Source organism: Sapajus apella, unplaced genomic scaffold (genome assembly GCF_009761245.1).
Source record: "Sapajus apella isolate SASKATOON/1434 unplaced genomic scaffold, GSC_monkey_1.0 scaffold15, whole genome shotgun sequence".
Taxonomy (NCBI): Eukaryota; Metazoa; Chordata; class Mammalia; order Primates; family Cebidae; genus Sapajus; species Sapajus apella.
In genome coordinates this window covers 19747525-19761683 of record NW_022436955.1, presented here as the reverse complement: position 1 = coordinate 19761683, position 14159 = coordinate 19747525, and the positions used below count along the sequence as shown (strand labels likewise).

Here is a 14159-nt window from a genome sequence, read left to right as displayed (position 1 = left end):
TACTGCTGATGTACAAAAATAAAATTAATTTTATATTTGACAATGACAATCCTAATAAGTAATAGTTTATCTGTAAACTGTTTAGACTATTTTAATATGTAATCTGATTAACTACAAATAATGAGACTCTTAGTCTTTTTTCCCCCCCAATACTTATGTTTTTCACTTCTTTCTCTTACTTTATTGCACTGTCTAGGACCTCCAATACAATGGTGAAGAGAATGGTATTAATGCTGGTGACAGGAAAAGCTTTCCAATTCTGTAAGGTATTCTGGTGGGCACTTTTTATCAAAATGAGAAAACTTCCTTCTATTGGTCATTTGTGGAGTGTTTTAAATTATGGATTAATGTTGAATTTCATCAAACACATTTTCCATAATTATTAATTTTTATGTAAACATATGTAAGTAAAGAATTCAAGAAGATGTAAATTTTATGTTTACATACATTTAAAAAGTAAATATTGTTCAAAGCATTTACATGTATTAATCTTCTCCCAGAAATGGTCTATCCTTCTTGTTTGGGGACATAATTGGAAACATTTCTTATTAGATGTTTTAGACAGATACTACATGCACTAAAAGAGACATTTAAAATCATTACCATTTAATTATTTTTTAAAGACTTATTTTCAGTTCTAAGGAACAACACACATTTTAATCAAGTTGCAAATTAGGTCAACATTCTGCTTATTTCATTTTAATTTTGTATATTTAAAACATGCATGCAAATTTAACTATAAAATAAAAGCTGATTAACTCACCGGTCATATTGCAATATAGAAGAAATGGTTCCAGAGGACCACTTCCATCTGAATCTATATAGTAAAACCCTGAAGCATTTCCTCTGTGCTTATAGGCTTCACATGACTGCTCATAGATAGCTTTAAAAAAAAGAACCAACATTAATGGAATAGCATGAAATGAATCTCTTAACTTTTAATTTGGACATGAAATACTGCAAGTCTTGAAATTTAATATGTACATCACTGACTAGGAGAAAAGGCAAAACTTACTTTAAAACAAAACTCATTCTTTGAAAAAATTAATATGGATGTAAGGGATTTGATGGAAAAAATGAGGATGATTTTATGACTTTTTTTAATTGCTAAAGGAAAATAAAATCACTTGGTCAAAACCAAAATTTAGCTTCTTTGACATTATGAAGAATAAGGAAAGAAAAGGTAGGTATTAAATATTAGAGTCTTATACATACAATGTCATAAATAACTTATCTTGTGGCACACATTTTGGAATTTCTAATTCTAGTAGCACCTTTTAATAACCTAATGTCTAAAGTACAACAGTGTAACCTCATTAAATAACCTGCTGTTAGCCAATAATTATACAATAGAAACATTTTAAATCATGTTGTAGCTATACTCCATTCTCACAGAAAATTAACTGTAGATAAAATATTTTTTCATAAAACAAATCATTCACAAAGCTCCTCATCAATAATTTTTAGAGTAATTTACTAAAGAAAGTCTCACTAATGCTCTATAACGAGAATCAAGATAATTAAAATTCAAAGCAGAAGAAATACTTGTATGAACTATGCCCTCAAGTGGTTTCAATGTATTTAGATCCATAATCGGATGTTTGGATGTTTTTAATTATATAACACTATATTTGCCATGTACAAGGTTTCATATTAACACTTGTGTATAATGCACATCTCTCACTGAGCACTTGGCCAAATACAATGAGAACTTCCGTTAAGCGTTTTATTCAGTGAAATGAGAAATAAACAATCCCCTGAATATTCATCCTGGAATCTATTTGAGTTTTGAAAATTATGTTAATGAGTGGTTAGACAACACAAAACAATATGGCTAATTTGTTCAATGTTACCAAGATTTCAAGTAGTCATATAAATTTACTTCCACACTTCTCTACAGTGTGATGGTTTTATTTTGTTCCTATATCACACTGATAGAGAAATAAGCATGGATCGTTTTCCAGTCACATTTGCATTTTGTGCACTGAAGTGGGCATGTAAAAATGACCAGTTTATACATTTCTATGTACACATGCATATGTTCATAAAGTCCTTGAAAGAGTTTGGCAGAATATCACAACTTTGTAGTTGTGGAAAAGGATTGGATGAGAATACTTGGAAGGGCTTCTGCTTTATGTGTATGGCTTGATTTTTATATCATGACTGTTTAATGATTATTTCCTAATAAGGCTTTGTAACAAACCCCATTTCCTTCCCTCCACTATAACCAAGACTGTTGATCTGGCTCCATTTCTCAGAGTAGCTGCGGAAAAAAACTCTTCAGCTCTATTAGAGCTGTCTTCTCAAGAACCTAAAAAATTAAACTCAATTATTGGATCAAATTGTGGGTCACAGATGAAAGTAACTTTATTTATTATCTAATTTTTGTCTTCAGAGTTGTTAGGTTTATATTTAGATTCAGTCATTATAACAATTAAAATGAATAGTGACAACACTGAAAAGCTTTCTGTTTTGAGTTAGTTACTACATGGGGATAACGGAGGATATAAAAAAAAAAATACTGTCCCTCCACTTGCTGGGTGTCCTGGGTCAGATAACTTAGCATGTGGGTACAGGTGAGGTGGTAGCTTCTGGGTACAGGTGAGGTGTGGCTTTCTCACCAGCAAATATTCTTCATAAAAATCCTATCAGGTACCTCAATATACACAACTCAGGCCCAGGAATGACTCCAGCAATAGTGGTATAACTGAGAGATTATCTTGATGTCCTTCCCAGCACCAAATCAGGGCTTCCGAGGGTCCTCTGTGCAGGCCCCCAGAGCTGAGAGCCCAGGATTCCAATCTCAACTCTGGCAGGCGCACAAAGCAGAGTACAATGTAACAGGCCAAAGGTGATGAGACTGATGGCTTTGTGCCTAATACCCATGCCTTAAGTCAAGGCTATAGGAGATAACACTAGGAGTTCAGTTGCTCAGAAATGTCAGTAACAGTAAGGAAAAATGGGGGATGGGCATTTTGGTCTTCCCATAATATGCACTGGAACAACTGGACAATGAACTAACATGAGCCTTTCAACACATGCAAGAATTTCACCAGAAAAAAAAATGCATGATTTATAATGCAGAAAAGAAAAGGACACTGGTTGTTATCCCAGGCTCTAGAAGATGATGCCACATGTTCACAACCTCACTCTGCCTCAACTATTTTAAGTCGCTTGAACAAGTGGATTAATATCTATTACTTTATAAGTAAGTTGCATATAATTGTATTCACCTACTAGGGTGACCATCAGAATTAAAAGAGTTAGGACATATAAAATACTAGGTAAGTACCTGACATTTAGAAAGTATTGAATAAAATTAACTACTGATCTACCACCATAATTTAATCATTATCTACCATCCTTTTCCTTATCACCCTCATTAACTAGGTGGGGCAAGAAAATGTAAGGATTATCGAGTGCAATAGGCTGAAGGTTTATGTCCCCTCAAAATTCATATGTCCTCTCTCCTGAAAATTCCTAATGTGGTATTTGGAGGTGGGCCCTTAGTGAAGTGATTAGGCCATTAAAGTGAAGCCCTTATGAACAGTATTAGTGCCCTTGTTAAAGAGATCCCAGGCCGGGCATGGTGGCTCACATGCGTAATCCCAGCATTTTGGGAGGCCGATGTGGGTGGATCACCTGAGGTCGGGAGTTTGAGACCAGCCTGACCAACATGGAGAAACCCCATCTCTACTAAAAATACAAAATTAGCTGGGCATGATGGCGCACAGCTACTCTGGAGGGTGAGGCAGGAGAATTGCTTGAAGCCAGGAGGCAGAGGTTTCAGTGAGCTGAGATCACACCATTGCACTCCAGCCTGGACAACAAGAATGAAACCCCATCTCAAAAAAAAAAGCAAAAAAAGGAAAAAAAAGAGATCCCAGAGACATCCCTCACCACTTCCACCATGTGAGGACACAGTGAGAAGATGGAAGTCTATGAATCAAGAAGCACACCCTCAACTAATCTGCTGCCATCTTGATCTCGATCTTCTCAGCCTCCAGAACCATGAGAAATATATTTCCGCAGTTTATAAGTCACCTCGGCTATGGCATTGTTACAACTACCCAAATAGACTATGACATCTAGTCTCCATTGGATATCTAAATCTTCATACCACAAAATCACCCTGCCCCAAGTCCAGCCAGGGCTGTTTCTGAGAATCTCTTTGCTTAAATGAATGAATAGTAAGAATGTGGTTACTGATCATGTTTCCACTTGTACTGTGCCTTGTAGAAAGTTTAGTGTCAAAATGCTGGCCCAATTCAAGTAACAGAACAAGATAACTAAATTCACGTTCTGCATGTAATTTATTTTCAATCCTTAGCTACCTTTCATCTTCTATATGTATTTTCCCTTTGTCAGGTATTCTACTCTTTTCTTACCTATTTCATATATATGTTTCTACATGGAATCTTGACTACTTTATGAAACGAGATGTGGATTAACAACTAGATGCTAATTTGCACAGCACGGACATATATACACACAGTAATGAGAAGGGGAATGGGACAAAGAAACCATCACAGCGGCAAGAAAAAGCAGATGTGTTCCACTTACAGTTACGGCAAGTAGCTCCTCTGTAGCCAGTGCTGGTACAGTTACAATGAAAGGTGCTCCAAGACTGGGAACACTCCCCACCATGTTCACAATAGTTGGGCAAACACCTAAAAGAAGGTGCAGATACAATCACCAGTTTCCATTTTCAGACATCTTAAAGTATTGATCATTTACACATGGTCATGAGAAAGACACGAGTCAACTCTAACGCAATGACTAATGATGCTTCAGTCTGTTGTTAATCGCTTTAATCACAGAACTAAAGCTTAGATCAATAAATTCATCGGATTTCAGCCAATTCTCAGGTAGTCACGATTACTTGGTTTTCAACATGTCTCACTGTATCAGAGCCCTTCATTTGCCCTAAGAGACATAACACAATTCAATAAGTTGCCAGGAATATCAACAGCATCCATGAAATAACATTTTTATCACATTGAATTGCTACATTTTTCGAACATTGAAAGGAGAAGGAATAAAAATAAAAGCAGAAAAGAAAAAAGGAACATAGAGAAATATCTTTCTTCACTTGAGGTATACTTCTAGGAGTGTAGGAGAAGATACAACATAGACTCAGATTTCAAGCGGTGTGTCGGGGTGCCACTCTAAGGTGCAAATCAGAACTCATAGAGACTCCCAGGATAATTTAAGTTTTCAAGAGAAATATATGTCATACTCAACATCTATCGAATACTATGTGACTTACTAACTAGCTTGAGGTAGTTTAGTTTCAACATTAGATCATCATATATTCCCTATAATCACATCCTATCTGTGAGGAGCAGGGTTTTAGTAACTGATTTTTTTAAAAAGCAAGCGCCACGTGAAATCAACATTGAACAAAAAAATGAGGCGACTGGGGCCTGATCTTTCTTTTCTTTGTTTTTGTTTTTGTTTTTGAGACACAGTCTCATTCTGTGCAGTGGCACAATCTTGGCTCACTGCAACCTCTGCCTCGTGGGTTCAAGCAGGGGTTCTTCCTCCTGGATTCTCCTGCCTCAGCGTCTGGAGTAGCTGGGATTACAGGCTTTCACCACCATGCCCAGCTCTGGAGTCCGATTTGATTTCAAGTTTTTGAAAAACTGAGCATTGTTCAATAGGTACACATGCCTAAACACTAAGTCACTGTGTTTAACTCAAAATAAAATTATTTTTTTCCAATAATTTGTATTACTTTTTTCAAAGGGTTCTTAAGTTGTTACTTTTTTTCAAAAGGGTTCCTGAGTTGTCAGGGCATGTTTGTCAAGTTTTTGGACCTAAACCACTTTTTAAGGTTAGGGATATATTTCTAGTTGAGTCAGGAAGGTCTTTTGGCTTAGGGGCACAGTGAAAATTGAGACACATAGGGAGCCATAGATTAAAAAAAAGAAGCTTAGAAACTTTTGTTATTGACTCAAATAGTCCTGATCAGATTTTTGATGCCTTTACGATTTAGAATGAAAGATACATTGTGATCAAGATTTAAATGCCCTCATTCATTAGAGGTTAACAAATAAATAAATTACAAAACCTGCCAAGAATATATTTGTGATAGTTTCTGCCACTTCCTTTATTAAAACTAAGGATGAGAACTTCCTGTTTTGCTTATATAATTCTTCCAATTTTAACTGAAAAATATTATGGATTTTTTCCCCCTCATTATAAGGACTAAAATGGCACTAACATTTCCCTCAGCTTAACCAAAGTTCAAATAGGTTTCTTGCTGACTGTAGGCCCTGGAGTCCCTTATCTTAAAGTATTTACTTAAGAAAACTTAAAGTGATCAATTCTTTCTTTGTCCCTTTGAGATGTAAATCTTCTCCCAGTCTCTTGCCAGTTTTACAACCCAGCAATGTCCTTCAAGGACCTGGGAACCACCCCTTTGAAATGTAATCATTAAGAAAGATAGAGCCCCTGTCTCCCAGCCTCTGGGGAGGTAGGATCCTAACTCCATTAAGCACCAATAAGAAAACACAGATGGCTTCATCTCACTGACACTGTTAGCCAGCTGTAAGGAAATAAATACTTATTAAGCTATTCATAGCTAAGCCACTTTTTAAATCAAAGTGTTAGATCTATCTTTCCACTCAGAGGCATGGTAAAGTTGGCTGGTCGCGGTGGCTCACACCTGTAATCCCAGCACTTAGGGAGGCCGAGGTGGGCAGATTGTGAGGTCAGGAGTTTGAGCTCAGCCTGGCCAACATGGTGAAACCCTGACTCTACCAAAAATACAAAAAAATTAGCTGGATATGGTGGCGCATGCCTGTAATCCCAGCTACTCAGACAGCTGAGGCAGGAGAAAGGCTTGAAGCCGGGAGGCAGAGGTTGCAGTGAGCTGAGACCATGCCACTACACTCCAGCCTGGGCAAGAGAGTGAGACTCCATCTCAAAAAAAAAAAAAAAAAAAGTTACTGAGACAGGTAGCACATCACGTACAAATAGGCAGTGTACCAAGGACAAACAGTTTGGGAACTTGTGGTATGGACTCAAATAACCCTGATCAAATTACTGATACCTTTTAGAATTCAGAATGAAACATACCAAGAGACCAAGGCTTTAAACGCCCTCATTCATCCCCAATTAAAAAATAAACTACAAAGCGTGCCAAGAATATATTCATAATAGGGTTTCTGCCATCTCCTTTATTAAAATGAAGGACGGAAACTTCATGATTTGCTTATAGAATTTTTTCCAATTTTAACTAAAAACATTATGTATTTTTCCTAATTATAAGAAAATGAAATGTCCACTGTACAGAAATTAAACAATCCAGGAGAAAATAAAAAAGAAATGCCATTGGTAATTTCACTGTGTATGAATGACCACTACAAACATGTAGATATATATATATATATTCATAAATATAAAAATAAAGAAAAAAATAAAGAAACACTACTTTACAATCTGCTTTTTAAGAAACCAAAAATTAATAACGGGCATCTTTTTATATTCATTAAGTTTATATATATTTAGCATTTATACAGATTCACAGGAATTCATTCAAAAATGTATCATGATTTATTTAGTTTTAAGCATTTCAAATCAATGACAATGTATAAAACCAAGATTTTAAAATATTAAAACAGTAACAATTCTCAGTAATCAAACCTAAAAGGAGATTATTCAGAAAAGCCTTTTTTTAAAAATCTACTGGGTATTTTATGTCTTTTTTTTAACTCTTATTTTAAGTTCAGGGGTAACTTAGGTGCAGGTCTTTGATGGGGTAAATTTGTGTCATGAGGGTGTGTTGTACAGATGATTTCATCACCCAGGTACTGAGCCTAGCACCCATTAGTTATTTTTCCTGATCCTCTCCTTCCTCCCACCCTCCAACCTCCAACAGATCCCAGTGTGTGTGTTGTTCCCCTATTTATGTCTATATATTCTCAACATTTAGCTCCACTTGTAAGTAAGAACATGCTGTATTCATTGCATTTGTATTCTCAATGTCAAAGACACAGAATCAATCTAAATGCTCATTAATGATAAACCAGATAAAGAAAATGTGGTACATATACACCATGGAATACTATGCAGCCATGAAAGAGTGAGATCACGTCCTTTGCAGGAACACAAACGGAGCTACAGACCACTATTTATAGCAAACTAATGCAGGAACAGAAAACCAAAGGCTATTCTTTAGCAAACCTCAAACTACATTTCAAAAGGAATTCAACCTAAGTGGCTTTGCCTAAAATCCAAAAGAAAGACTCTCAAATGATTGTGATACACATGCTATTTCTATTTGATCTGCTTCAAAAAGACCAACTGAGTCAATTTTTCTTGATTCTTGTTAGACTAGATTTTTCATATTTTTAATTCAAATGTGAAAGATTAAATTGTGGATTTTATTTAAAGTCATTATATTACAGTAACGTTTCTACTAGTAACCGATGACAACATGTTCTATAGTACTCATTCTAACCCAACGTTCTAAACAGTTGTATTTTACACTTTTCTCCTCCCTACTCACTCCAATTCAAGATAAGACAATTCATTAATCCATTTCCTCTAGCCACTAAAGCTTTTCCTTGGATATTGCCATCATTTCCATTGCCTGTGAACTTTAACAAACGCTTACATCAACATACCCAAGCCTAAAGCGATAGTAAGGTTTTGATGTCTCCTGATTCCCTTTCCATTTCAATGTAAATTTCAAAAGCTTTCGTACAATGTAAAGATTGGCTGGAATTAATATTGAAGTAAACGCTGTACATTATCACACTGATGAAAACAAACTTAAGCGCCTATGAGTGCTAGGATAATGATGACCATCACAAATCATATTTTATATTCTTCTTCAAAATTTTGATATTGACAAGAACCAAGCTTCTCATATCCCTAACCCTCGCCTCCAAAAGGGCCATGCCGTCAGTATTACAGGAGGCAGAATAACAACATAATCTTCAAATCAGCTGGAATAAAGCCCACATGTAAGCATAAGGAAGAAAGGGTAGGCTTGAGGGCTCCATGGAGAAGAGGGGAGGGAAAGTAGGCAGGTAGAATCTCCACCAGAAAGAAGGAGGAGAACGATGGGCCTGGATGGAGGATGGTGCCATGGAGGCTGGTGGCCAGAGCCTGAGGGCCAGGTAGTAGGGGTGAATTGGAAGGACAGGCAATGGAGGTGCAGAGGCTAGAGCCAAGGGAGCCAGGAGCTGGTGCTGGGCTTGCTGAGGTCATGAGGTGGACATTGTCACTCGACAGCCTCTTAGTCCCAGTCAGGGGTCTCTGCAGCCCAGGCGTCCTTTGATAACAAATGATATACTAAACAATTTCTTTTAATAAGTGTTTTAGGTCCAAGCAAATTCGTAAGAATTGTTGTCTTAGTAGCCATCACTCCTGCCCCAGCCCCGCTCACATTTTGGACCCAGGTGTGGCGACTTACACAGCAGCTGCCTTTTCAGCTCTGTACTCCCCCATCAGCCACCCCTCTCCAGAGTCCGTGGACTGAGGGCCACCCTGCTGCATGTCCAAGGAGGATGAGGGGAGGTCTTCTAGGTGTAGGTGTGGTGGCAGAATGACTCTGTATAAGGAAGATGTGAATGTCAGAAGTGTGGGTAGGACTTATGAGTGGAGGAGTGTATAAGGATGGTCATGGGCCTGTGTATGAGTGTGCATGAATAAAAATATGTGAGTTGAGTAAATGTGTGTAAGAATGGTGTGTGAATGTGTTAAGAAGCTCTGGGCTATGTGAATGAGCATACGAGTGTGTATACGGAAGAAAAACTGTGTGGAAAAACCACAATGGTGCATGTGTGTAGAGAGTGTGTGTGAACAGCCATGTAATATGAATACGAGCATGCATGTGTATTTGTTATTACACCTTTATGTGTAATTATCTGAGCCAACTTAAAGTCAATTATAGTTTTTAAAAACCTGTATTAATTTCCTGTCAGGTTGTTAATGTTTTTAATGTTACTGCTTATCTTTGATTATAGTTTATTAAACCATCAAACGATATATTTATTATTCATGGATTAAATATTAACCACCCCAAATGTTAACTTGCACCCAGAGGGGCTGCACAGCATGGCAGGCAAACATTTAGGGGACTTCCCTGGATCCAGCATGCTTGGATTAGAGGCTGGGCTATGCCTTTTCTTAAACATGTCATATTAGCCAACTTACTCTCTCTGTACATCTGATTCCATATTTATAGAAAACAAACACTATTAAGAACAGGTTCTAAGAGATTTTACGAAGCTTGATTTAAACGCTCATTCACGTTAAGTGCTTAGCATGAGGCCTGGTAAACAGATTTTTATTTTTTAAAGGTCTATGTAATGTATGGGATGCCATCCATCTTGGGATACCATGTCAGCAAGTATAGCATATAAGACCAAACTAAATATAAGTCTTCTTCGAGTATAAGACAATAGGTTTAGAGATAAACGTGGAAATTTAGAAGGTACGCAAATGTTACTTTGATTTTTGCTATTTTTTTTTTTAAGATTGTTAGGGATATTGTTAGCCTAAAGCATCTTTTAAAAAGAAACATGTGTAGTCAAGATCTATCCATAATTTGCTGTTTCTGAAAAAAGCATTTTTATGGTATGGTACTAAAGTGATACATTCTCCAATTGTGCTGATGGTCCTCTATTTTACAGAAAGTATCTACCTTCAGATTGTAGGCAACTGGGAGTCCTTATATAAAATGGTAGTTCCAGAACATGTTTACATAGGACAAAGGGTGGATATACTTATACACAATGAATGCTCTGCAATCTGAAATAGTCAACATGCACTATCACTCAGTGTGTATGACTGACACTCTCCCTGCCAGTTTCCTTCATGGCTGCTCCCCATCCAGAGTTGGGGAGTCCCTGCCTCTGTGGGCAATCCTCATATTGAGAAGCCAGGCCCAGGAAGCCTCACTGTGTGCCCTCCCCCAAATCAGGTTTTAGGTTCCAGAGCTGTTAAGGTTGTAACTATGAACAAGTTCAAACAATTGGACCCAGAAGTCATTCAATCCTCAAATCAACCCAGTTGAGGTTTAATAGTCTAAATTCTCTCTTTCATATCATCTTTCATTATAGAAAGAATTTTTTTCAACAGGCATGGTGGCTCATACCTGTAATCCCAGCACTTTGGGAGGCCAAGGTGGGTGGATCACCTGAGGTCAGGAGTTCGAGACCAGCCTGACCAACATGGAGAAATCCCATCTCTACTAAAAATACAAAATTAGCCGGGCAGGATGGCACATGCCTGTAATCCCAGCTACTCAGGAGGCTGAGGCAGGAGAATCACTTGAACCTGGGAGACAGAGGTTGTGGTGAGCTGAGATCGCACCACTACACTCCAGCCTAAGTGACAGAGCAAACCATCGACTCAAAAAAAAGAAAAAGAAAATAATTGTTTTCTCTGCAAATTGTTTTAAATAAACAAACATTTATGGGGAGGAAAGTATGTCCTTCTACTCTTATTGCTAAATATGATTATTATTACTGTTTTCTGGACATAATGAAGTATTAGTGTTCAAAATAGGATTAACAGATACTACTGAGTGGTCTGTTGTATACAAACAGAAGAGTCTTTTTGTTGACGAAATGTTTCATGAAAGTAAAAAGTTACTTTGGATGCTCACAATTTATGTATTTATTCAAAATACATATTGAACATAACTACAGGGTTGAAGCTAATTTTGTCACACTGTTTAAAAAATTGTTTAATCTGTAATGGTTATGACATTCCATTAAACTCAATAATTAAAATTAACAGCCTTGATATTAAAGCATGACTGACAAGATGACTTAGCTATAGTTGCTCATGCCTAACCACAGGTTTCAATTATTATTAACTATTAATTATTATTTTTGGCTGTGTGTAGTGATTCATGCCTGTAATTCCAACACTTTGGGAGGCTGAAGTGGGCAGATAGCTTGAGCTCATGTGTTCAAGACCATCCTGGGTCACATGGCAAAACACAGTCTCTACAGAAAAAATAAATAAAAATTAGCCAGGCGTGGTGTTGCATGTCTGTAGTCCCAGCAACTTGGGAGGCTGAGTTAGGAGGATGGCTTGAGCTAAGGGGGCAGAAGCTGCAGTGGGCTAAGATCGCACTAGTGTACTCCAGCCTCGGCAACAGAGTCAGACCTTGTCTCAAAAATACATATATATTATTTTTAAGGTTATTTGTCCTCCACAATTAACTCTCAAGTCCTGCCTTGTCATGTCCTGTACTGATGCTCTTACTGAAACTCTGATCATCCTCGTATCTTGATCAATACCACACCCCCAACCTTCTCTAGAGCAGAATTTCATTTTTATGTTCCCTGCAGAGAAGATGGTAATGAGTTTTCAAAAAGGCACATTAGGAAAATTGTAACCACTTGACTTCCCCTGCCTTGGAAAATATTCCACTGTCAGGGTATCAAATGTCAGTTTAATAACTAACCACACAGTTTGAAATTTATTGGTATTTGATCAATTTTACTATTCAGGTGCCTTAATATATTGAGATTAGCGACATATTTTTGATACATCTATACCCATCTAAAATTACACCAGCATCAACATTATCTTTCATGAACTGGCAGCATTTGTGCATACGTGGCCATCCATAACATGGCCAAGTCTTCCAAATTTTGTCATTTAAAATGTGACATTTAAACAAAGGGTGCATTTTTTCTTATCTCTAATGAAATACAACCCATTTCCTGTGGAACAGACAAGAATGAGGAAGAGGAGAGAATAATTGTTCATCTTACACATCAATTTTCATCTGATGCCAAAGTTTGAAAGTAGGTTGAAATGAAGTGAGGTTGTCCTTACCTGTCTGAGATGCCACATGAGTCTATCTGAAGGTCACTGAAGTTCCCAAGGGACCCCTGCTGAACTGAAATCAGATCTACCACTTTGCCACTGATAGAAATGAGCCTCATACATCCCTGAAATCCACCAAGTGGACTTCTACATTTGGATCCAAAGGTTTCGTCAGGACAACCTGATAAAAACAAAATTAAGCCAGTATGCATCATAATGAATCAGAATTCAGTATCATAGACAACTTCATTTTAAAAAATAAAATAAATAGGCATATGATTATTTTCTGTATTCAAGCAGGGAATAATGACTGTAGTCATTATTAGTTTGATCTAAATTACAAATTGAAATTCATACAAAGAATTTTTTAATTACATAGCATTCCCAGGTAGTCACTGGTATTATAATAATGTGCAAGGATATTAATTTGATCTAGATTTGAAAAATATACACATTAGCTCCAGAATCCTAAACATGCCAGCCAGCAACATTAAAATACATATAACTTACAGGTGGGAAGATAGTATTTTGAACTGCAAAATTAAGAGAACATAAAAGATGAAAACATGTACTATGTATAAGAAAAGATACTTTAATAATGGTGAAATGTCTTTGTATTTATAAAGCTAACTATTTGAAAAATGGGCTATCTTGTGTTGGAATAACATTACCAACTGTTTATCAAATTAATTATTGTATTTTCCTATACACAAAGGATAAATGCTTGAGAGGATAAATACACAGATTTTAGTAAGTCTTGATGGCTTCATATCAAAAACATTTCCCAGTTTGATTTTATTTATTCTCTGCCTCACAAAAGAATGTTTTATTTATACTGATTTTTGTACTAATGTTTATATAACTCTTGTTTATAATTATTTAAATAATAAATGTAAAATTCATCATTATTGTCTGTGGTTTAAAGACATTCTAAATGTTTCTTTATCCAAGTGGAATAAATAAGTTTATAGAATAAATTTATAAGTTTATAAATAATAAATATGGAGTATGAATATATATATTACAATTTTCAATTTGTATAGGTACATGGTAGGTGTATATATGCGGTACATGAGATAGTTTGAAACAGGCATGCAATGTGAAATAATCACATCACGGAGAATGGGGTATTCATCCTCTCAAGCATTTATCCTTTGTTTTACAAACAAGCCAATTAAACTATTTTAGTTATTTTAAAGTGTACAATTAAGTGATAACTGACTATAGTTATCCTGTTGTGCTATCAAACAGTAGGTCCTATGCATCCTTTCTAACTATATTTTGTACCCATTAACAATCTCCCACTCCTCCCCAACTCCCACTACCCTTCCCAGCCTCTTGCAACAACACGGAAG

General features: G+C 36.5%; 1 protein-coding gene across 2 annotated transcripts in view; it reads right to left on the bottom strand.

Annotated features, from left to right (window-relative positions):
- Nucleotides 1-14159, bottom strand: part of CNTNAP4 (contactin associated protein family member 4) — a 286975-nt gene that overhangs the window by 84136 nt on the left and 188680 nt on the right. For both annotated transcript variants that reach the window (XM_032284501.1, XM_032284502.1), the window contains 3 exons: nt 12814-12985; nt 4564-4670; nt 764-883 (listed from right to left, as the gene is read on the bottom strand). In XM_032284501.1, coding sequence (XP_032140392.1) covers nt 764-883; nt 4564-4670; nt 12814-12985 — 399 coding nt within the window. The remainder of the gene's footprint in view (nt 1-763; nt 884-4563; nt 4671-12813; nt 12986-14159) is intronic.